At 39.3% G+C, this 26,593-nt stretch overlaps 1 protein-coding gene across 1 annotated transcript; it reads right to left on the reverse strand.

Annotated features, from left to right (window-relative positions):
• Positions 1-833: 833 nt before the first annotated feature.
• Positions 834-24,443, reverse strand: ATIC (5-aminoimidazole-4-carboxamide ribonucleotide formyltransferase/IMP cyclohydrolase). Its single transcript, XM_086341603.1, has 16 exons — positions 24,325-24,443; positions 23,872-23,998; positions 22,254-22,330; positions 21,502-21,568; positions 17,818-17,906; positions 16,788-16,939; positions 16,281-16,437; positions 13,308-13,433; positions 12,086-12,193; positions 11,226-11,311; positions 10,139-10,228; positions 8,725-8,853; positions 4,505-4,597; positions 3,129-3,311; positions 2,001-2,156; positions 834-1,677 (listed from the first exon to the last, which is right to left on the reverse strand). The coding sequence occupies exons 1-16, from the start codon at positions 24,341-24,343 to the stop codon at positions 1,558-1,560; spliced, it is 1,779 nt and encodes a 592-aa protein (XP_086197729.1). The 5' UTR covers positions 24,344-24,443; the 3' UTR covers positions 834-1,557.
• Positions 24,444-26,593: the final 2,150 nt, after the last annotated feature.

The raw sequence follows: 26,593 nt of genomic DNA on the forward strand, positions 1-26,593 counted from the left end.
CTTTTTCACCTCATTGATGGTGATGTATGTGTTTATTTAAAAATGATTCTTGGCAATTCCCTGGTGATCCAGTAGTTGAGAACTTTTCGCCTTCACTGCTGGAGCCCATATTCAATTCCTGGCCAGGGCACTAAGATCTTACAAGCCACACAGCATGGCCGAAAAACAAAGATGCTTCAAGCTACAGATGTTTAACGCACTTTCCACACAGGCATGGTTTATTACCTTTATTTTTTAAAGTAAATTTGTGCCTAGCACTGTGTTTAGCAAAAATGAGCTTTAAGAGTGTCCAAGAATGGAAGCGCTGGAAACTTTAAGACCTGCAGGAACTCATGCTCTCAGGAAGGGACAAAGACCGGGCTTTAGTAAGAAGGTGCCCCTAGAGGTATCAGGGTGGTACAAGCTGCCCTCAGGGATGGTTCTTAAATGAGTGAGGCCTGATGTTTTTCTTCCTGGGCCCTAGGCGCTCCCCCAACTTAAGTACACTGTTTACTGATCCAGATGTTTTGTTATGGGTTTTCTGCACAGACTGCAGTAAGCTATTTCTTCACGGGGTCCTGGCTCCTTTTAGACAGTGGTGTTAGAAACCACGACCTTAGTTTTAGTAATGTTCATTGCCCCTGGGGTGTCACACTTCTTGGTGCTCTCAGTCGATAGAAGTAGTCGTGTATTTTCTAAAGTGTGAGAACATTCCTTTTAAAAACTATTTTCTACTTTATTTTTATATTAACTGATTGAAATATTTACAAATGAAATATATAGACTTTGCTTCAAAATAGTGTTTAGGCATTGCAAGTGGGGGAAATGTAGATAAAACTCAAGCAGTCATGAAATATTATAGATACATAGAATTTTACTATTTTGTGTTCATCCCAAAACATCCGTAATAAAGATCTTTTAAAAATTCAGAAAACTACTTACAACCATATGCTAATTAACAATTTTGAAAACTTAAAACAGTCAAATTCCTAGAGAGGAAAAAAATACTTTGCTAGAAATTACTTAGAAATATAAAAGCTATTTAAGCTACACCAATTATTAGAAGTTATTATATTTATTGGTGTAAATTTTTGGACTAATCCTCCTGCAGATAATTATGAACACTGGCCAGAAATATTTAAAAGGTCTATTTGAAGCTCCTGTAAAGCAACCAAAAGCTGGTGGGAACCAGAGGGGCATCAATCTTCAAAGGGAGAGAAGATGGTACATCAGTTCTCCACAAATTGATCTACAGATTCAATGCAATGCCAATTAAAATCTCAAGAGGTTTTTTTCTGTAAAAACAGACTAGCTGATTCTAAAATTTATATGAAAATGCCAAGGACCTGGACATAGCCAAGAAATCTTTCCAAAACACTACTGCGAAGGACTCACACTACCCAATTTCACAATTTATTATTAAGTTACAATAATCAAGACAGTGCCTATAACTAAGACAGTATAGACTGAAGATTATTAAATTTTATGCTTTAGTTTTAAACAAAGGTCATTTTCAAAATTCCGTACATGATTTTTCACCTACACAGAGTCAGGGTATAAAATAATGTATTGATGAAGTTAGTGATGGAAGAGCCGGAGATTCGTGTGAGCAAGGATTATTCCCAGCTCATCGCAAGCCTCGATCACAACTTTGTCAGCGGCAGAACCGGAAGGGGCAGCGATGTAGGCCACGCCACTCTGGGAGGGGAAGACAGAGATCAACTCTCAAAATACAACCTCATGCCAAAACATGCCAGAATCAACCACTACCACTGCCAGCCCCAGTAAAGAGAGTAAGCTAACAACAATTCACATTACAGACTGATTCATTGTCAAAGAGGCAAAATAATGGAATTTGGGCTATCCATAAAGCAAATAATTCTCTAGCTATTATACTGATACATCGTATCATCACAACTTACATATAACTCATAGAACTGAAAAAACCAGAAGCACTATTTCTAAAATAATTAGTACATAATAACCAAATCTATGCAAACACACACCAACTTCATACTTACCCTTTTAGCTCTGTCTACATTGTCCCGGAAAGGAAAGAAGGCATCAGAGCTGATGGAAACTTCATTAAGTTTGTCAATCCATTCCTTTTTTTCTGTCTCGGTTAACAACTCAGGGACCTCCTCAAACAGTGCCTTCCACTTGATCAAATCTTCACCCTGTAAGTGGGGACAGGGGGGAAAGACAAGTATTACACCATTTTCAGTACTATCTGATACAAATCAGAATGCTGGGATGTACTCTACAATCTACTTTTATTCTTATTCATATATGTAAGTCCTCTTCCAGGACTTAGAGCGCAATTTGCTGTGTAATTATCGAGCAGAAAAATCAAGTATTAACGTCATTTTTAAAAAAGACTGTTTGAAACACCTCCTGGTTACAAGGCATGTTCTCCAACAACACTTGTTGATTGTATTGTGGATTCCTATCCCTGGCTGGACAACCTAGTGGAGCTGACTCACCCCCTCAGAAGACCAGAACTTAATTTTTATTTTGTAACCATTACGCATTAAGCACTTATATTTCCAGAAACTGGGCTAAGTCCTACTTTTTTAGCAGGCCTACCTAATACCTGCAATTTTAATGCTCCCTCATACCTTCTTTAAGGTAGAAAACATTAAAGCACATAAAACATAACACAAGTACACTGAGTTGTTAATGGAGTTTCTGGAGAATGTCAGGGGCATTTGCTACCTGCTATCAAGTAACCTGTATGCAATGTTGAATACACATCCATCACACAGCAAGCAACATGCCTGGCACTGTGACAGATATCCAAGATGGGTGAACAACAGTCCCTGCCATCAAAACTTAGAACCAGCGGGGGTACAAGTACACAAAACTAAAGCAGTGGCTATAATCTAAGAAGACATGATCTGTGGTGTCAGAAAGGGGTAAAGAATGCCAAAGAGAGGTAAATGAGACAGAGGTTGTTTAGATTAGTAATTTTAGACAATCTAAAGCTTCAAGAAAAATACGATGGCCAAAAAGTTCATTCAAATGTTTCCATAAGATCTTACAGAAAAACCCAAACAAACTTTTTGGCCAACCTGATACCTTTTCTCTTTGGAGTGATGACGACAGTTACACAGGAAAGGGTAAACCCCACTCAATAACAGCCCTTTTACCTCGCCAATAGTTCCAGTAACATACTGATCGATGGCATTGGAGATTTCCGCTCTCTTCACGCCAGTTTTAAACTTCATGGAAAGCACTTGGGGGTGATGTCTAAGCCACCAACAGTTTGCCTTATCACCTGCAAGGCGTGTGCAGTGTATACGAGACTGCTGTCCTGCTCCGATGCCAATAACCTGAAGAACATGGGCATTAAAATGAATACTTCAACAACAACATGTTTCTCAATGGATTTTTTGTGCATAGTCCCCTCAAATCTATCAATTTTATGTGGGGGGAAAAATCAGGCCAAACGACGTATAAATAGTTTTAAAAGGTAGGGTAACATGTTTTATAAATACTATTCATGTTTTACTCTTCAGTGACATTTGAGGCATGGCTATTAATATTACAGAAGTTTCTAGAACTTCTAGATATCAGCAGTAAAGCATGGTCTTACTGGAACTTATTAGACCAGCAGCCACAATCTTCCAGATTTTTGTTACTACAGGTTAGCAATCTTTCAACAGTTTTTAGTCACTAAGTCATGTCTAGCTCTTTTGCTACAGTAGGCAATCACTAAAATGCTATATTTGAAAGGGTCTTCCAGGTTATTAATATTAATTCCAATTAATGCCCACTCTCCCCTTCCACTTATGGGCTAAATAATTTAACAAATGTCTAGAGAGGAGCTCAAGACACTATGAGAAGAAACAGTCCTAAAGTTATTATGGCAAATCCAGGTACACCCCAGAGCTAGTAGAGTTCTGGTGATGAGCCACCTTGGTTCTATACTCTGTGGGCTGGTACACTAAGAAAGAAGGTCTCTAGCTTAACATCAGATCAGAAGAGATGTTCAACATCTTGACTGTGGTAGTGGTCAAACAATCATATAATCTGTGCAAAGTGTTAAACTTTTTTTAAAAGGGTGCATTTTACTGTATATAAATTTACACCTCAATAAAGTTGACTTTAAAAGATGATGCTAACTCCCAGCTTGCAGATTCTTAGTAAAATGACTTACAGAAATATAAATAAAAATACCCTTCAAGCTGCAAAATAATGGGCTAGTACTTTCTCCTCCCTCTTCACTGGAAATACTACTGACAGGGAGGAGGGGAGCGAATAAACTAGCTCCGTAGGAGCTATTAACAGTCTGCTACTCCAAAATGTGCCAACTCATTCCAGGTAAGGAACAATAGAACCATTCTAATACTTAATTCCAACAATACTTTGTAGTCATCACCGAGTAAATACTGACAAACCCAAGGAGAAAAACTTGGCAACATCTTCCTTTTCAAGCCAGTCTAGTTCCCAAGGCAGACAGATTTTTGAGTATCACTTTGTAAAACCACAGTTTCCCCCAAGGTGAGCCTGACAGCTTGGTTACCTGCCCATTCTTGGCATAGCACACGGAGTTCGACTGGGTGTACTTGACAGCAATGGTGGCCACGATGAGGTCCCTGAGCGCAGATTCCGGCAACTAGAAAAAAGACAAAATAGTAAATTGGTGTTTCTTTTAAACTTCGTTTGACTTTTAGCATCCTATGCTTCATTTATTATAACAGGCCTATAATGCAGTTCTATCCTTCAGATGAGGGAATGAAATTAACTGTTCATTCAGTTCAGCTGCTCTTTGTGTCCAACTCTTTGCGACCCCATGGACTGCAGCACACCAGGCCTCCCTGTCCACCATCAACTCCCACAGTTTACTCAAACTCATGTCCATTGAGTCGGTGATGCCATCCCACCATCTCATCCTCTTTTGTACCCTTCTTCTCCTGCCTTCAATCTTTCCCAGCATCAGGGTCTTTACAAATGAATCAGTTCTTCGCATCAGGTGGCCAAAGTACTGGAGTTTCAGCTTCAGCATCAGTCCTTCCAATGCATAGTCAGGACTGATCTCCTTTAGGATGGACTGGTTTGATCTCCTTGCAGTGCAAGGGACTCTCAAGAGTCTTCTCCAACACCACAGTTCAAAAGCATCAATTCTTCGGCACTCAGCTTTCTTTATGTCTTTGTAACTGTTCATAGGAGACACTATCATGTTTTACTGAAAGGATCATGTCTAACATATTTGTCATGGAACTCTGTGTGATGCCTAATGCATCACAGACTCAAACTGACACCATTTTTACAGGAATTTTGGCTTAAGCCTGTTTACATATTGCACTAGACATGAAAACTATATCCACTCCAACACTGATGAACAGTATTCTCTCTATCACAGTATCAACAAATAAATGGAGATGCTATTGTTCAGAAACTACACTGAGAATAATTTGTACAGATACTACAATCAACTGTGATGCACACACATCCAAGGCTCTTTAGGCAAAGTCATATTAGGATCATTTTTTGGTTTGCCTAGAATATTCTATGTAGAAGGTATTAAAAAATGTATTATGAACTAAATACTGGTTCAAATAGAATGAAACAACTATGATAACTAAAAATGTCACTATCTTTACTATAAAGAGCAAATAAAATTGAAAAGAAGGATAATGATCTATGTTGGTATGCTAAGTGGACAGAATATATAAGCACAGCTAATTGAGAAATTAAGCTAACTGAAAAACTGATACAACTTCATCAAAATTAATACTTCTACTCTTTGAAAGGTACTGTATTGAGGATAAAAAGACAAGCTACAGACTGTAAGAAAATATTTGCAAACTACATATCCAGCAAAGAAGTAGTATTCAAAACATGTAAAAACCTCTTAAAACTCAGTCACAAATCTAATTAGAAAATGGGCAAAAGACATGGAGAGACATTTCAAGAAAAAGGACATACACATAAAAATGAACACATGAAGAAGGGAGAAGAATATAAAGGAAGATAAATCCACCATTCTCATCTGTAGGTTTCCAAATTTCTATTAAAAATACATGTGAACAAGTAGAGAAGAACTTAGATAAATGATTAAAATCACAGACGCGTAAAAATATCCAAGATAGCACAGCCAGAAGCACAAAACCTCTCAGGTTCCACTAAATTATTAATCAGTCCAATACCTATAAACCTACAAGGAAAACTTACAAAAATTAAGATTCTCAATAAATAGGCATGGTTGTCAGCATGGGTACCACGGAATTTGGCTCAATGCCCTTTCAGTATTTTTAAAAATACGTTAACCAACCAGGTTAAAAAAAAAAGTGGGAAAAAAAAAAAAATCCAGAGCCCTATTTTACTGTGAGCTGCTTCAAGTAATACTGCTAACCCAGGACCTCAGGGTCTTTACCAAAGGAGCGGATTCCAAAAACCTGCAAGATATCTTTACTTATGATTCCTAAAATGTTCTTTTATTTTAGGGTACCATTAACTTTCAACAATACAAATGAAATACCCAGTAAATCAACAAAGATCATGCCTTAATCACTATATGTTTATTAACAGAACTAGCCCGATGAAGATTTTAAAGCCTATTTTCAGCATTCTACTTAAAGCCTCAGAACTCACACCGGAGAACAACAGCTAACTCATTGTCCACTTCTGTTACACAATGACTTGTTAAGAGACTAATCCTTTTCTAAGAACAAACAGAAATACTGAATACAGAGCTCATAAAATATCGAGTACTGAGAGGCAAGAGGCAAACACCCTGGTGATAAAGGAAGCAACGGTGTGACTCTGTTTTCTCCTCCAGGCCTTCTCCTAGTTGCAAGGTGGTAACTAAGAGGTAAATGAGCTGAGCTCAGCTCTATGGAAGGAAAATATCACTAACCAGATGCTCAAAGTATCTTTATGGCTTTTTCATATTACGGACAAAAAAACTGATCAACAGTCAACCTACAAAAGAAATGGAAATTCTGAGTCAACCTAAGGATTATAAACCCAGGAGAAAGCCTCTCAGAGAGCCTGGAGAACAGTTCCAAACAGGTAAGGGTGTGGCAAGCATGTACTTGATGTTGATGAAGGAGCATATGCAACCAAGCACACATCTCAGTAGAAGGTCACTGCTGTCCTCGAAGACCCACCTTAGTTAACGGTTTCAGTGCTCTTCTAAGTATGGGATGATCTTCTAAGATGCAAGAAACTGGGTTTCATAAAATCTCCTGAAAATATCCAAACTATCTGAGGGCCAGTTCTGTCAAGTTTCTCTAGAGCACAAAGTTACCTCATCCTGAATTCCTTTCAGTGACTGCCGTGGCTGAAGACTTGATTCTTACAGAAGTGGATGGTAGGTGAGCTAGTTAATTTTGTGATCCGCTCCCTCTCTGTCTTAATTTCAACCAAGGTTTGGGAGGCATTTCTTGACTAATTTGTTCCATGGTGCTAGGAATGCTCCCTTAGTTCAGGCAAGCATTTTGTTGATCGGCCACCTGATGTGTTATTACTGGTCCCTTTTAACAGTAACCAAAAGCCTCTGGGCCACATGTCTTGTCTGTTACAGTACAAGAAATGGTTCCCTCTTTTTGCTTCTTCCCGTATCTATAGTTACACTGTCACAAGTCTAAGACTGAATGATGATTGAGCAGATAGTTCTATCATTGGGGAGGCCTGGTTAGTACATAATACAGATGCACACTGCACACTCAAGGGGAGACAGGAGGCCAAAGGGCAGAGAGTAAGTTTTATGTTTAAATTTTTCCCGTCTTGCCTTAAAAATATGAATTTTTAGTTCATCTGATTCTCATGACCAGCATTCAGTCAAAAATGCCAGGCATACCAGCAGACAAGACCAGATAACAATGAAGTTAGTTACACATCCAAAGTAATGGAAAAAAAAAAAAGTATAGCCAACATCAGATCTGGAGAAAATTGAAGGCCCAATCAGGAGATCTCAGAAAAACAAGTACCATCTCAACCATTTCCTTACTGTGTAGGAAACTGAAGGCCTTTAAAACTGAAGGCCCAATCAGGAGATCTCAGAAAAACAAGTACCATCTCAACCATTTCCTTACTGTGTAGGAAACTGAAGGCCTTTAAAACTGAAGGCCCAATCAGGAGATCTCAGAAAAACACGTACCATCTCAACCATTTCCTTACTGTGTAGCCAAATCTCTTAACTGTCCTCTATGTCACAATTTGTGATCTTTACAATACAGATGACAGTGGTTACACTCCACCCAGAGGCAGCTGTGCATATTAAATGATATAAAACATGTAAATTAAAAAAACAACAACACCCAATCCAGTATTATCCTAGGAACATGTCCTTCTAAAATATGCCAACAGGACAAAAGCAAATTCATTACTACATGTAAACATGGACCACAGCACTGAGCGTGGAAACAACCTAGATACCCATCACAGTACACAGACTGCATGTGGCCTTTCTGATGAAGACGTGCACCTATGTTTATTGATACAGAAACACAGCTGTAGCTTAATGCACGGAAAAAAGCCAAGTGATAAAAGACATGATCCCATTTATGTAGAACTGAAGATAACTGACCACATACACACAGGTGCACAAAAGTTTCTAACATGGTTGGTCTTTTGCTCACTTTTTAAGTTCTCAAACTTACTTGACAAATCAAAGAAGGACTAGCTCTTTGCGTATTGATCAGTTTTAAAATATGGGCCTTCATAAATGCATAAGCATATAAATGTTAAAAAACTGATCTACGGAATTACTAGTATTCAGTTATTTTTCAGACTTACATCTTTATTCTTGGTAACAATGTTGCTAAACAGTGACCTGTTGACAACACTATTATTTCTCTTCTGGCTTAAACGAAGACCAAAGAGAGTTCGAACTTCATTTTCATCTGGAATATAAGACTGGTCCATCTAAATAAAACACAAATTTAAAAAGTTAAGAGTAAAAAAATCCACATCTAGCAAAATCATTCACTTAATTTATGTTCAAGGTTTATTATTACAAGTAAGGTTATATGCATTTTTTTTTTTTTTTCCCTGACTTAAGCAGGTACAAGATCATTTCAGGATGGCTGTAATAGAATGGCCAGGCACCAATATTTTACTCCAAAACTTTATAGGCTTTATAACCTCACAGGATTTTGTAACTTACACCAACATAATAGAACCAATAATTCTAACAGAGAACTTCTGGTTTTAGTAACTGAAAGCACTGCCCACATAGTTTTTTTTTTTTTAAACAAAACAAAACAGTAGATAAAACAGACTGGCTACAAAACAGGCAGTGGCACAAAAATTAACCACTAGTTTTCTTTTCTTTCTAACAATTTACTACAAATACTCAGCCAAGATTAAAAAGTTCAATGGAGAACAGCATTTGTAGTATGTGTCTTTGTCATTTGGAAAGGAGTATGTCATTCAGGGCTCTCTTGACCTCTTCCAGATTTTGATCTGAAATGATGGGGCATGGGAATAACCTATGTCATAATACTACTCTCTCCCCAGACATTTTTCTATACTTAAACAGTACAGAAAGCACTGATAACCTGTAACTCAGAAGCAAGCCCTCATATTAATTCTACTTAATTTGCATTTTCATGAATTCTAAAATGGTCCTTTTTTTTTTTCTATTATAAAATTTCTAAAACTGAGATGTGCCCACCTATAACTGATGTCAAAAAACTTGCCTCTGGTCAGGCAAAGGAAACACGTTTTTCACGGTTGTAATTACGTGTCTAGGTGCGAACTTAGCCAAATTCCCAAACAAAATATTGAGGAAGCCCTGATACTCTTCTGACACCCTGAAACATGACACTGTCTGGTGCTATCAATCGAGTATTTGCTGAATATGCACAGACTATGTATTTCAGGCAAGATGAGCAAGAATTGAAAATATTACTTTAAAAAAAGGTAATAGAGTGGCAGAAGGAAAGGAAAGATTTCAAATAACCTTTAATACCTTTTGAATAGGAAACCATTTTAAATAAATTATTTTTTAAAAAATTAAAAGAAAGGGTGAGAAAGCTATCTTGATCTGAAACTCAAAAAATTAACAGGAAGAAAAAACCTGTAGGATTAAGGATAAAGAAATCATAGTAAAAAAGGATAAATTAGAATGGTTATCAGTATAAAGAAAAGATTAAATATGGGGAAAAATAAAAGAGCAATTATTACTGTAAATATGAATTGCACTAACCTGAAGAACACAGTAATTACCATTTTTCTTTTTGGAAAGTATTTTCAAAGCTTCATTTTCATATCCCGGGGCAATAATACCATCAGATACCTATACATGTATCAACATTAGATATTAATTTCTATTTTAAAAAATCAGAGAATACCACCTAAACAATCTAGACATACTTATGTGTCATAAATAATGCAGCAGCAGTTTCTGGTTTCTACCTCTACTAGATAATACAAACACTATACTTGGAAAGGATAAGTCTGTGCTAGAAGACATCTTTTTACAGCTGATCTTATCTCATTAGTGTCATTTTGGTTGTCTGTTTCAATTTTAATGAAGAATATATGAATGATTTGCTGTGATACATGTATCTTAGGAAGACACATGACTTTTTTACTATTCTGTTCAGGGGTTGCTCTGCACTAATTAGACAGAGCATGTTCTTCCAGTTCTGGCTCTGCTAGAACCTGGCTAAATGATCCGAGGCAAGGCAGGCTCCTCAAAAGCAAGAGAAGGGGTTCAGAGGAAATCAGAGATTAACACAGTATAGCTAAAGACACAAAAAGTACAAAAGTCACAGCTCACACTCCAAGCCTCATGCTATATGTAACCTGTAATGGGACATGCCAACTCCACTGTCGCTGGGGATGGTAGGGGTGATGGTAAGAAGCCCTGCGATGAAACTAAATATTGTCAAGCCACTGGCCCTGTTAGCCTTAATGCTATCTGTTTCCTTCCAAGCTACCTGAGCTAACTTCATTCTTCTTCTGTCTCCCCAATCCCCAACACCACCCTCCCACCCTTCTGGAATGCTTGTTTGATACTCAATTGATGGGGTTACTTTTTCAGAATAGGTTATAATTTCCCCCACTAAACAGTCTCTTTCATTACAGACCTAATGAAGGTATATAGTCAGCTTCAGAAATAATAATTTTGGCATTAAAATAATGACTAGACAATTTAAAAGAATTAAATATGTAAAACTTTACATCACAATAGCCAAATACAAATAATATACATTATGGTTTCAATAAACACTACGTAAAATTTGGCTCTACTTAGCTATATACGGATCAAGATGCAGAATTCCACTAACCTCTCTGGAGATAATCTTGGCAGTAGGGACATCACAAACATCAGATAATGCAACAAAGTCACCAAAGGAAGACATCCTATCAGCCCCTGTAAATAAAAATTAAAACAAAGTGTTTATCACAGATTATCCTTATACAGAAAAAAATAACATTCAAAAAACCCCAAAGTGATCACATAAAATCTAACTTGAGATTTAAACAATAGATTAGTAAGTTGTTTAACTGAAATAATCAGTAAGAAATATTCTTTAATTTTACCTTCTAGAGCAACATTCAGCAAAGGGCCTGATAGTAAATATTTTTTAAGCTTTGTGATCCCTGTTTCAACTCTGAGGTTGGAACAGTCACGGACAATACCATATCACCCTACTCCACCTGAACTACATCGATAAAGATGCGTGGTGGGCTGGCTTAGCCTGTTGAGTAATAGCTGGCGAACCCTTGCTGTAGAAGGTAAACTATGATAAAGAATCTCAATAATCTCCCATTAATGTTATTACAATATTCATAGGCTATTAAACTCATCAGTTAGACATTTGTGAATTATATAAAATGTTAACTTTAACCAAATTCAGTGTACTTAAATAACTATAATTTAAGCAAAACAAACACATTCAATAGGCTAACCTGAAATTGTGTTCCCCTTTATTACATTAAAATACTAAAACACACATTTTTATAAACAAATTTATTCCAAGGCTCTCATATAGTTATTCTGCAGTACTAATAAAAAATGAATTAACATAATTTGAAATCTTATACCAAAAAGGATATTTAAGATCAGATATTACCTTTCCTCTAAAAAAAAAAAAAAAAAAGAAAGAAAGAAAAAAAAAAAACTACACGCTATTATTCGTCTGACCTCTTGCTCTTGCGTATGCAGTGGCTATGGGTGTGAGGGTTTTGTACAGATCATAGACCATGCAGACGTTGGCTTCATCTTCACTGAGTGGAATTCCAACAGCAGCACCTGGTATAGAGACCCGTTTATAAGTCAAAAATCTCAGTTACCACTTGTCAATTCCTACCTTAGGACAACATTTTTCCAAATACCCAGTCCATGCAGGGTACTTTCTAGTGCTTATGCCAAATTAAACAAAAATCTACTTGGCCAGATAATTAAATGGCAAAATACAACTGCAGGGGAGGGTGAAGCAGGGGGTATCTCTCCTCTCTGGCCTCTGAAATAGAGCCACCGAGTCTGCCAGCACCAGGCATGTGTATGGAGCTCCTTTACTTCATTACTGACTCTTTCTCTGTCCTGCCTGATATCACACACTATTTTCCTGCTGCTCCCATTGTTTGAACATCCAAACAGTATCTGAGAACTAATTATTTGGTGAATTGTCAGTGGGAGTTATAAATAAGTTGTAAAGTTGACTGAGACACAGAAGCAAAAAGGTCTCTCAGACAATGGCCACAGAAAGTTAAAAGTGTTGTAACAAATTATTGACGTCTACTCAGTTAAATTTTCATCCATGTGGAAAAATTTTAGTCATATTGCATTAGGCAACATAACTTTTATTTTCTAAAACATGCTTCCACTACAGATAATGGGAGAAGGCAATGGCAACCCACTCCAGTACTCTTGCCTGGAAAATTCCATGGAAGGAGGAGCCTGGAAGGCTGCAGTCCATGGGGTTGCTAAGAGTCGGACACGACTGAGTGACTTCACTTTCACTTTTCACTTTCATGCATTGGAGAAGAAAATGGCAACCCACTCCAGTGTTCTTGCCTGGAGAATCCCAGGGACGGGGGAGCCTGGTGGGCTGCCGTCTATGGGGTCACACAGAGTCAGACACGACTGAAGTGACTTAGCAGTAGCAGCAACTACAAATAAAACTATTTCCTGACCTTCCTATCTTATAACAATGTCACACATTATTTTTATGTAAATAATACGTGTGCATGTTATTGTTATCTGATTTTATCCCATTACTACATTAATATCATTATTAATCAAAAGTGGTTTCACACATCCCAGACTGTTCACATTTACTTTAGAGTCTTGTCAAATTTCTAAAAACTTTAAAAAGAAGTTCATTTTGAACAGTTCCAGAGAATCCCAGGGTGCAACGCTTTACCTGCTGGGCTAACATGTTTGAAAGACGCAGCAGCTGGAAGGCCTAAAGCTTCTTTGAGTTCCTTCACCAGCTGCCAGGCATTCAAAGCATCACATAAGTTTATAAATCCAGGGGCTCCATTCAGAACTACATATAAAAACACACATGAACAAGCAAGGTCAATAAGATGTGTACATTTCCTAGAAAACATTTTAAACATATAAAGACTGCACAAAAATTCTTCAAAAGACGTATAATGAAGAGGCGAACAGATATATATGAACATGTAAGAACTCAGTGAGATGAGTGAATACAGCACCAGAGTCTGAACCCACGTTACCAAACACACACACACACACACACACAGAGAAATGCATGAACATAAATACGAGCACACACCATGAGGACCACAGCCAGCCAACCCATAAATAAATCAGCAGAGAATTCCGGAACAGGAAAAAGTACAACTAGACTAGCAATCATCAGGGATCCACTTCAGTACAGAACTAAGATAAAATAATTGTGCGACTTTAGTGTACAATTTAGAGTATCTAAAATATAGTACTGGAGAAGGAAATGGCAACCCACTCCACTATTCTCGCATGGAGAATCCCATGGACAGAGGAGCCTGGAGGGCTACAGTCCATGGGGTTGCAGAGTTGGACACGACTGAGCAACTGAGCATAATATTTTAAAGTTGTAAGTCGTGTCAGTTTAAGAAATAATGTTATAAACTAAAGCAGGAGTTTAGTGGGTGGGAGAAATGGAGGGAAAAAACTCATTTGATGGACAGGGGAGGAGATCCTCTTCTTTTAACTGGACTCAGCAGGCTCGGCTTCAAGTTGAAATGCAGTTAAAAAGGAGCTTACAAGTTTTTTGCTGCCTATTTTCTTAACACTGGCAGGATTTTTAAAAGCCAAAATCTTATGAGTAAATATTTATAAGAAGTTTAGCATACACACACAAAGTAATGGGCCACCAATGAAAAACTTAACAATTTCATTTCCTCTGTGTTATCTTCAATAGCAGATACTTTCACAAGCAAAACCTTGCCAAGTATCTACTGAGTGCCTACTACAATGTTAGGCACTGTTCTAGGAGCTTGGGATGTTATCAGTGAATAAAACAGTCCCTCCCAAATTACTGTCATCATGAAGCTTATGAGGGGAGCCAGAAAGGAAACTAAACGTGTAATAAAATCATACAACAGAAAATTAGTTATTTACCCAAATGAATTGACGGCTTGGGTCTATACAAAAACACGTACAAAAAGCTTTAAAACAGTTTTATTCATAAACTGCCAAACAGCATCCTTCTGTTTTTGATGTCTTTCAATAGGTGAATGAATAAACTGGTACATTCACACACAATGAAATATTATTCCGTAATAAGAGGAAATGAGTTATCAAAAGACATGGAGGAACCTTAAATACAGATTGTTAAGTGCAAGAAGTCAGTCTGAAAAGACTACATACTGTTTGTTTCCAACTCTAGGATATCTGGAAACAGCAAAAGTATACAGTGAAAAGATCAGTGGCTGCCTGTGGTTAGTTAGAAGGCTGAAGGGGAGGAGTTTTTAGGGTGGTGAAACTATTATGCAAGATAGTATCAGGTTTCCCTAGTGGCTCAGTGGTAGAGAACATGCCTGTCAATGCAGGAGACATTTAGGGCTCAATTCCTGGGTCGGGAAGATCCCCTGGAGAAGGAAGGAAATGGCAACCCACTCCAGTATTTTTGCCTGGGAAATCCCATGGACAGAGGAGCTTGTCAGGCTACAGTCCATGGATCCCAAAAGAGTCAGACACAATTTAGCAACTGAACAACAGGATAATTTTCATAAGATGAGTAAATTATGTTTGCCCAAACCCATAGAATGTACAAGACATTTTGAATCTAAACTATGGATCTTATAAGGTTAGATATGTGGTATGGGCAAAATATAAAATTAAAAAAAAAAAACAAAAAAAAAACCCTGCTCTTTTTAATAAAATTACCTGGAAATAAAGTTCCCTTAAACAAACAAAAAAAAGACTATTTTCACGGAGCTCATGGGAGAGGCACGGAAGAAGCAAAATAGGCAACAGTAAACAACAGAAGCTGTCCCCCGCAACACTTCACCCCCAAAGTCTTTACACCTACAACTCTCTCCTCTGCCCGCTGGACCCACCCTTCCCTTGTACCAGGCAGCAGGATGTGCTTGCTCACTAAACAACCCACCTTAGCAACAAATCAGGGCTTCTCTGATGGCTCAGATGGTAAAGAATCTGCCTGCAATGTGGGAGACCTGGGTTCGATCCCTGGGTCAGGAAGATCCCCTGGAGGAGGGCATGGCAACCCACTCCAGTATTCTTGCCTGAGGATTCCCCATGGACAGAGGAGCCTGGTGGGCTACAGTGCATGGGGTTGCAAAGAGTCGGACATGACTGAGCGATGAAGCACAACAAAACAAAACCAAAAAACTGTAAAACTCTCTTATTACTCTACAGATCCTTAAGCCCTGACTAATTTCAAAGAATTATCTTTACCATTCTTAGTTCCTAACCTCTCATTACTATTTTGACCCATTTCAAACGGGCTGCCAGACCAATCCATCATTCCAAGGAAATCACTTTTCTGTTAACATTCTCAAATCAAATAGCCACTGCTCTCAGCAGCCCTGTTTCCTCTAATGGTTCCTCTACTGCCACTTCAAGGTTTGGTCCTAACCATCTTACTATGAAATCCAGACCGTCTCATCCTGTCCCAACATCTTCAAAACCAATATGCACACAAAGATACTCCAACCTGTATCTTCAACTTGACTTCTCTTCAAAACCCTGGATTATCACAGTATTTTTTGTTTACAAGTCCCACTGGCAACTCAAATTTCAGGCAACTATAAGAGGTACCATGCAATTCATTTTCTAAAAAGTGAATCATGTCTGACACAATAGAAAGAAAGATACATACACACCCAGACACGGCAAACCATGTCACATAATACTCAGCCTTTACCTGTGATAGGGAGCTTGGGCTTCAGGGTATACAGCTGGGCAGGAGTCTGATGAGGGTTCATTCCATACCTCAGGGGCATCTGAGATACTCCTTTACTGTACTCTTTCCTGAAGTAATCTGAAATTGCTTCATCATACTGTGCTGTATGAGTAAAAGCCTAAAAAAAGAGTTAAGGTTTGTGAAATACCCATAGTACTTCCCAAAGTGAGATTAAAACCAAAAGTGAGGTTAAAAATGGTTTCTAAGTGCTATATATCCAACTACACCCACAAGCCCACACACCCATCCATGCAGGAAAGACACCAACTAATACTAAACAGCACAAAGAATTACTCCCTGCCACTTCTTTTTCAATTTTTAGACAGAAGACCTCTCTGAATGTTGGTCTCTCCATTTCTAATAAAAGGATAACGGCTCCAACCAGAGCCCTGGCAGGTGATATGATGTGGTGAGAACGGAGTACTGCTGGTTTTGCAAACACCACACCAGATAAAAGCGTGTTCCCACCTTCAAGGCTAACAGGCGTCTTGTCTCCAAGGACGTGTCTTTGCTGTCAGAATCCTGCATCTCTGAGGCTACGGCTGCATAGTCCTCCGGCTCACAGACTACTGTCACTCGAGCGTGGTTTTTGGCTGCTGCTCTCAGCAGAGTCACTCCTCCTTTGAAGAACAAAAGATGATTTGCATTTTCATCAGTTTAACCTCTTTCAAATCAAGTGACTGTACATGCTGTGCGTTCATGAAAACATGCTCAGTCACTTCTGATTCTTTGTGACCCCAAGGACTTTAGCCTGCTCGGCTCCTCTGCTTGTGGGATTTTCCAGGCAAGAATACTGGAGTGGGTTGTCATTTCCATCTCCAAGGGATCTGTCCAACGCAAGGACTGAACCCGCATCTCCTGCTTGGCAGGCGGATTCTTTACCACTGGGCCACCTGGGAAGCCCCAAAATAAAGAAAAATAATATGTGTGTACTCAGTCATATTCAAAAAATAAGCTCTCTACACCAAGAGCTCTGAAAATATCAATGAATTAATCACAAGAGACACAGGAGACGCTGGTTTGATCCCTGGGTGGGTAAGATCCCCTGGAGGAGGAAATGGCAACCCACTCTAGTATTCTTGCTTAAGAAATCCCAGGGATATAGTCTTCGGGGTCGCAAAGAGTTGGACGTGACTGGGCACGCACGCACACCCACACATTGTTTTGGGCTTTGCAGGTGGCGCAGTGGTAAAGAATCTGCCTGCTGTTGTAGGAGGTATGGTTCCATCCCTGGGTCGGGACGATCCCTCGAGGGGGAAATGGCAAACCCACTCCAGTATTCTTGCTTGGAGAATCCCATGGACAGAAGAGTCTGGTGGGCTACAGTCCACAGGGTCACAAAAGAGATGAACACGACTTAGTGCCTAAACAACAACAGTCCCAGAGACTATCTTCTACCCCTTCAACAGTGAACACTGGGACCTCCCTGGTGGCTCAGACGGTAGAGTCATTTCATTTACAGTGCAAACAGTCTGCAAAAATGGTTTTCCAAACTTACCAATATCAATATGTTCAACAGCCTCTTCAACAGTTACACCTGGAGAAGCCACTGTCTTCCCAAAGGGATACAGATTACAAACAACAACTCTGAAACAAAGAGGAATTCAGAAATCATGAAAAAGTGGAAACTTCCACCATTTACACATCAGTAACCGCTAACATTAAAACATTAAAAAGAAATGCAAAAAAAGCAAAATGGCTGTCTGAGGAGGCCTTACAAATAGCTGAGAAAATAAGAGAAGCAAAAAGCAAAGGAGAAGAAGAAAGATATAAGCATCTGAATGCAGAGTTCCAAAGAATAGCAAGGAGAGATAAGAGCTTCCTCAGCGATCAATGCAAAGAAATAGAGGAAAACAACAGAATGGGAAAGACTAGAGATCTCTTCAAGAAAATTAGAGATACCAAGGGAACATTTCATGCAAAGATGGGCTCAATAAAGGACAGAAATGGTATGGATCTACCAAGCAGAAGATATTAAGAAGAGGTGGCAAGAATACACAGAAGAACTGTACAAAAAAGATCTTCATGACGCAGATAATCACGATGGTGTGATCACTCACCTAGAGCCGGACATACTGGAATGCAAAGTCAAGTGGGCCTTAGAAAGCATCACTACAAACAAAGCTAGTGGAGGTGATGAATTCCACTTGAGCTATTATTTCAAATCCTGAAAGATGATGCTGTGAAAGTGCTGCACTCAATACCCCAGTCAATTTGGAAAACTCAGCAGTGGACACAGGACTGGAAAAGGTCAGTTTTTATTCCAATTCCAAAGAAAGGCAATGCCAAAGAATGCTCAAACTACCACACAATTGCACTCATCTCACACGCTAGTAAAGTAATGGTCAAAATTCTCCATGCCAGGCTTCAGCCGTATGTGAACCGTGAACTTCCAGATGTTCAAGCTGGTTTTAGAAAAGGCAGAGGAACCAGAGATCAAATTGCCAACATCCGCTGGATCATAGAAAAAGCAAGAGAGTTCCAGAAAAACATCTATTTCTGCTTTATTGACTATGCCAAAGCCTTGACTGTGTGGACCACAATAAACTGTGAAAAATTCTGAAAGAGATGGGAATACCAGACCACCTGACTGGCCTCTTGAGAAACCTGTATGCAGGTCAGGAAGCAACAGTTAGAACTGGACATGGAACAACAGACTGGTTCCAAATAGGAAAAGGAGTACATCAAGACTGTATATTGTCACCCTGCTTATTTAACTTATATGCAGAGTACATCATGAGAAACACTGGGCTGGAAGAAACACAAACTGGAATCAAGATTGCAGGGAGAAATATCAATAACCTCAGATATGCAGATGACACCACCCTTATGGCAGAAAGTGAAGAGGAACTCAAAAGCCTCTTGATGAAAGAGGAGAGTGAAAAAGTTGGCTTAAAGCTCAACATTCAGAAAATGAAGATCATGGCATCTGGTCCCACCATTTCATGGGAAATAGATGGGGAAACAGTGGAAACGTGTCAGACTTTATTTTTTTGGGCTCCAAAATCACTGCAGATGCTGACTGCGGCCATGAAATTAAAAGACGCTTACCCCTTGGAAGGAAAGTTATGACCAACCTAGATAGCATATTCAAAAGCAGAGACATTACTTTGCCAACAAAGGTCCGTCTAGTCAAGGCTATGGTTTTTCCTGTGGTCATGTATGGATGTGAGAGTTGGACTGTGAAGAAAGCTGAACACCGAAGAATTAGTGCTTTTGAACTGTGGTGTTGGAGAAGACTCTTGAGAGTCCCTTGGACTGCAAGGAGATCCAACCAGTCCATTCTGAAGGACATCAGCCCTGGGTGTTCATTGGAAGGACTGATGCTGAAGCTGAAACTCCAATACTTTGGCCACCTGATGCAAAGAGTTGACTCATTGGAAAAGACTCTGATGCTGGGAGGGATTAGGGGCAGGAGGAGAAGGGGACGACAGAGGATGAGATGGCTGGACGGCATCACCAACTCGATGGACGTGAGTTTGGGTGAACTCCAGGAGTTGGTGATGGACAGAGAGGCCTGGTGTGCTGTGATTCATGGGGTTGCAAAGAGTAGGACATGACTGAGCGACTGAACTGAACTGCTAACATGACCAAAACCCCTAATGATTTAAAATATGAACTCTGAGTTTGACATTTTAAAGTTCTAATAAGTTACAGTGAAACATCAGGACCTCTCATGGTTGCAAGAGCACAGGGAAACAGAAGGGGCCAGAGTCAGCAAATGCTTTCAATACACATTATTCCCACCAAATCATAATGAAATGTTGCTGCCTGGGTAACCTTAGCTAAGCCACTGTATTATCAAGCCCTAAAAATAAAAAAAAAAAAAAGAAAAAAATATATATACAGGCATAAATCTTCATTATACTTTAAAATGGATTCTTAGAAATAACATCTAAAGCACAAGCATAAGTTGGATATTACCATAGTTTAAAGCTTTTATGATGGTCAAATGATACCATTAAGATTATGAAAACAATCTACAGAATGGGATAAAATGGATTCTTACAACTCAATAATAAAAAGATAAATAACTCAATATAGCAAAAACACAACACTGTAAAGCAACTATATTTCAATTTTTAAAAAATGGGCAAAGCATCTGAACAGACATTTCTCTGAAGGTATGCACATGAAAAGATCATAATTACAAGAAACCCATATTATACCCACTAAAAATGTTAAAAAAAAAAAAAAAACAAAAACGATAACAAATGTTGGTGATGATGCAGACAAAGAAGAACCTTTGTATACTGCCAGTGGGAATGTAAACTGATGAGGCCTGGAAAATAAGTCTGGCAGCTCCTGCAAAGGTTAGAGTTACCATGAAATTAACATTCCCAGGTATATGCCCAAAAGAAATGAAAATATATGTCCACACAAAAACTTGTACACGAATGTCCAGTTTCTTTAGTCAGTATATCCAAAAGTGGAAAACAATCCAAATATCTATCAACTGATGAATAAATGAGAGTATATCTATATAAGTGATTACTTTTCAGCAATAAAAAATGCATCAATGGTATATGCTGTAACATGGATGAACTCTGAAAACATGCTAAGAAGCTAGTCACAAAGGACTATGTATTATACAATTCCACTGATGAGCAGTGCTCATATAAATCCACAGAGACAGAAAATAGACTGGTGGTGGTCTAGGTTGTTGGGGAATATGGAGATTAAAGTTAATGGGCAGAGTTTGGGGCAGGAGGGAGAGTGCCAGAGGGAAGGGCAGTGATGAATATATTCTAATATTAACTGTGGTGGTAACTGTGCAACTCTAAATATACTAAAAACTACTGAATTATCTACTTTAAATTGAGGAATTATATGGTATGTGAATTATATCTGAATAAAACTATTATACATATGCAACAAAAAGAAACTATGAATATCATTATGCAAATAACGAAGTTACTTATATATATCACAATTTAGATCATAGATTTTAAAAAAGCAAAGGCTGTTTAAGCATAATTAGATGTTTCAGTAATATAAATTTGGCAAAATCAAAACGCTTACCCACATACAATGTCACAAACAAGGTCCTCCTAAATGTTTACAGTAAGTAATCAGGAAGCGAAGCCTAACGTTAACCTTGATATTTAAAAAGAGACACCAGATTTGGCTTCTTTGTCTTTGATCCTTAATGTAGTAAAAGTTCAACTTTGAAAATTTTTACCTTATAAGATTGAAATCAAGTTTGGCCATGTCAGCACTATCTTCTGGGATATCACGAGCCAAGATTCCTAATTCAACAAAGTTAAAGTATTAGGTTCAAAAAATAAGTCAGAATAAGACACTTCTTTCCAACATGACTTCATCAATCATGTTAAAGCCCCTAGCACTGCCTAATTAAGAATACCAGACAGTGTAAAATTAGGATTAGTGAGTATACTTCAAAACTGTTCGCATCAGTTCCCTATTCCCTTTTCCTCGAGCAACAAAATGTAAACGGAATTTCACCTGCTGTCAGTTCCATCAGTGCATATACTCTCATAAGTAGTAAAGTATTTTAAGATTCCTTTGAAAGTCAGTTACCCTGTGACGCTTTATTCCAAGCTTGAATCACAGCAAGAGTTTTTTTCACACTCTAAAACCTAAATATTTTCATTAACTCCAGCAGGAAATAACAAACTCTAAATTATTCATCAGGCCAGGACTAACAGCTACTAGAGGAATCCATCAGGTAACAAAGCAAGCTAGATTGTGTTTTAAACATTCTTACGTATTATGAACTTTAGCAGCAGATGTGACAAAACCACCGTAACCTCACAGATTTTTTTGTTGAGCTATGATCTGCCTTTTTCCTTATTCCTGCTTATTCTATTAACCATAAGATGATATGGAAAAACCCCAACAAACTTTGTGGCCAAACCACTGCAAAGTTTATTGAAAACCACTATTTAAAATTGAAGATATCCAACCACTTACCAGCATGGACTGCAGGATGCAAGGTTTTTACACGCCCCCCTAGCATTTCAGGAAATCCAGTTAGCTCAGAGACATCTCTGAAAACAGACAGAATATTGCTACTGTTTCTGTGGCTTTCATTTTACATTTTATATCATTTCAAAGCATCTTCCAACATTTTTTCAGAGCCTGGATTTTCAGAATTCAGAAAATGAATCATAAGCCATACTAATGAAATATTAGGAAATAAATTAAACTCACAAGTAATTTGACAATATACAACAAAATTATTAGTATCTTTATCCCAGTAATAGATTAAAAGGGATAGCAAGAATTTAGCCTTTTGGATTGACCTACATAAAAGTTAAAAACCTTTACATTGAAAAAAGAAAAAAAATAAGGTAAAAATGTAAGCTAGAAAAGATATTCACAAAGTATGACCCAGGGTCAAATAAAAGACAGCATTTAAGTATCAATCCATATCCCCAAATTGACCTGAACACTTTCTCTGGCTGAATTTACAAGCAAATTTTTATTTATTTTTCTTAAAAATTTATTCATTTACTTTTGGCTGTTTTGCTGGGTTTTCCTCACTGCCCACAGCTTTCTCTAGTTGCAGCAAGTGGAGGCTATTCTCCATTTGTGATAGGCTTCTCACTGCCCATGGCTTATGTTGCAGAGCCACAGGCTCTTGGACACCTGGGCTTCAGTAGTTGTGGCACAGGGGCTCAGCTGCTACACGCCAGGTGGAATCTTCCTGGAGCAGGGATTGAACCTGTGTCCCCTGCACTGGCAGGTGGGTTCTTCACCACTGTACCACCAGTGAAGCCCGCCAAGTTTTTGAAAACCCACAACATGTGGGGAAAAAAGCAAGAAGCAAAACTTTCTGTCTTCTATATGAGCTATGAAATAAAGACCACGCTTATGAGATAAAATGAAGACCACGCTTATAAAAACCCTGGAGAAAAAGACATCAACATGTTGTACACGGTTATCAGATACTCGGGGAAGAGAGGATGAATCTTAAGAGTTGAATTTTAATGATGTGAACAGTTTCACTAAAGAGCCAGTCAAAACAGATCATGTGGGCAAATAAGACCCAGAGCCACAACTTTCAGTGAAGCCTGTGAGCCCTAGAGTCCAGGGCTTCTCTTGTGAGGCCAAGAAAAGACAGGGCGATGAGAAGCCCCTGCAGTATAACTAGAGATTAGCCCCCCACTCACTGCAACCAGAGAAAGCTTGCTGGCAGCAACAAAGAGCCAGCACAGCCAAAAATAAATCATTTCTTAAAAAAAAAAAAAAGAAGATCATAGGCATCCTGAAAATCACAACTCCTTTCTTGCACAACAAACAATCCCCCTAATATGCACTGTGTTATAACATTAATGTGTTATAAGATTTGGCTGAGGGGCGAGGGGCTCTGAAATGAGAGCTCTGGAGGTCCAAACTCCTTACTCTGTAAACCTGAAAATAAGTTTAAGCTTCCTGCAAAAGGTGGTTTAACTTACCAATTTCACAGCACTGTTGGGAGGAGTAAATAACATTATTTCATGCAGTAAATGGAATACAGTACTTTCTGGTCAACGTCACCAAACTACCTTTGGATTGGACTTAACTTAAAAAGCAAGTTGTTCCTTACCTGACTGCCAAACCAGCGTCTCTGAGGGCTTTTGCAGTCCCTCCAGAGGCGATCAGATTCAAACCAACAGAAGCTAAGTTCCTGGCAAACTCCACAAGGCCATTTTTGTCAGAGACACTAAATAAAGCTGAAACAAAAGACATTTTGCATCACTCTCAGTACAAGACATTCTGTGCTTCAAAGCCCAGGGGGTCCAGGGGAGGGGGAGCAGTTTGGAGAAGGCATTCGCGAATCTTAGGGTCCCCACTACTCAGACTTTGACCCGGGGTAGGGTCCGCCGCCAGCGAGCCGCACTCGAGCGCGCGGCGGGCCCGAGCCTTGCTGACCGCAGCGCCGCCTCCCCACCCAGCCAGGGCCCCACAGCTCCCATCTGGCCGCCGCCATTGCCGGGGTGAGGGAGCCGCGGGGCACGGAGGTCATGGCGCGGCTCCACCAGAGCGCCGAGGAGCTCACCGAGCTGGCCGGGTGCCATGGCTGCAGGCGGCCGGGGTCCGCAGACAAGTTGGGGACAAAAGCGGCAACACCACGTGCAGAAGGAGACGGTGCGACCAGAATTTTTACCGGAAGGAAGCGGGGTGGGCGCAGTGAGCACTTGATCCGTCACGTGATCCAACCCGCCTGTAATCCGTTTTCAGAATTGGAGCCTCAGGGCTGTAAGGGAAAAAGGCGTTGGCTGCAGCTGGCTTTCTAAACCCTTAAACTAAAAAAAAAAAAAAAAAACCCTTAAACACAGAGTCGGACACGACTGAAGTGACTCAGCAGCAGCAGCAGAAGGGACTTAGCACATATGCACATACAAACTATAAAATGACTAATAATGGTAATGTGCCTGGATATGCTGCTGCTGCTGCTGCTGAGTCGCTTCAGTCGTGTCCCACTCTGTGCGACAGCAGCCCATCAGGCTCCCCCGTCCCTGAGATTCTCCAGGCAAGAACACTGCAGTGGGTTGCCATTTCCTTCTCCAATGCATGAAAGTGAAAAGTGAAAGTGAAGTCGCTCAGTCCTGTCCGACTCTTAGCGACCCCATGGACTGCAGCCCACCAGGCTCCTCCATCCATGGGATTTTCTAGGCAAGAGTACTGGAGTGGGGTGCCATTGCCTTCTCCGAATGTGCCTGGATATAGTGGAATTTAATTATCTCTGACTCCCTACCCAAATTATTCTCCCTTTAAAAACTTTCATGGTTAGCAAAATCTTCGGAGTTGGTTTCTGGACCCGAGTTCACCTTCTTTCCAGGTGGCTGACCTCCTGAATAAAGCAACATTTTCTTTTCCAACCAACACTTGAGTATTGGCTTTCGAATAGTAAAGACGCTGAACCTAAGTTTGGTAATATACTCTATTCTCTACACTTTGTGTAGATTAACTCATTTATCAGGTGTACCTTCTCAGAATTTATTCAGAAAAGTCAACCTTTAATATTACATCATATTTTCAGAACTTGAAACCAATATCCTGTGTTTGAAGAGAAAAGGTCAGTCTACAAGGTTAAACTAAAATCTTCAATCTAACATCTGGAAAAGCTCCATATAAAAATCAATAGCAAAAGAAAAAATATTTTGGATCACTAGGAAAAATAAGAGCATAATAAAACACTTGGATGCTTTTCTTGGAGCAAAAATTGTGCAACCCTTCACAAGTAGGAACAAGACTCCATATGCTTAATGATAAATGAAACACAATTGTCATCTGTCATATGTCTCATTTCCCCCCCAAAGAATCTAGTTCAGGATTAAGATTAAATATGGGGCTGAAGAGACCCCACAGTGCATCTATTTATTATTGAACCCGAATGTCAAAACAACTCCCAAGCACAAGAATTACTTCACCATAACATCAAAAAAATTTATTACCACTTTTTTTGTCATTAGTGTCTCAGTCGTGTGCGATGCTTTGCGACCCCATGGACTGTAGCTTGCCAGGCTCCTCCGTCCATGGGATTCTCCAGGTGTGAGATTGCTGGAGTGGGCTATCATTCCCTTCTCCAGATGATCTTCCCAACACAGGGGTTGAAACCAGGTCTCCCACATTGCAGGCAGATTCTTTATTCTCTGAACCACTTTATAGGTTTGCTTCTCCCCACTAAAAACTCATGTTTGCTAATACATTAAGGGCAAGGAGACTGTAATGGATGGATAAAAGTAGGGCGGGGATGCTGTGCCAAGTTGCTTCAGTCATGTGCAACTCTTTGCTACCCCATGGTCTATAGCTAGCCAGGTCCTCTGTCCATGGGATTCTCCAAGCAAGAATACTAGAGTAGGTTGCCATGCCCTTCTCTAGGGGATATTCCCAAACCAGGGATCAAACCAGAGTCTCTTGCGTCTCCTGCATTGGAGGCAGGTTCTTTACCACTCGGGTCACCTGGGAAGCCCATAAGGAGGGCACTTAGGACATTTAAGCTTAACAAGGGCTGAGAAATGGAAAAGTCCAAGAAAGTGCAATCACAAAATAAACCATTGCCTGCTTAGAATATTTTCTACATATTACTTATGTAATGAGTTCATGCAGTCTGCACAAAATATTAAGCATGTCAAAAGAAAGCATGCCTTAAAGAGTGATGAAAGCAAAGATGATTTATTTCTAGAACAGTGTTCCCAGGAGAACATTGCTGCCACTAGGGAGCAGCAAAGGTTGTTCTCTGGGTCATCAACAACAAACGTGTAATCTCAAAGTCAAGGATAATCAGCTATGTTTGCATAACGTTTTCAGGTTAAAAAAGTGCT

This window comes from Bos grunniens, chromosome 2, assembly GCF_055505025.1.
Source record: "Bos grunniens cultivar Pamir isolate PY7600 chromosome 2, Bosgru_T2T1.0, whole genome shotgun sequence".
NCBI lineage: Eukaryota > Metazoa > Chordata > Mammalia > Artiodactyla > Bovidae > Bos > Bos grunniens.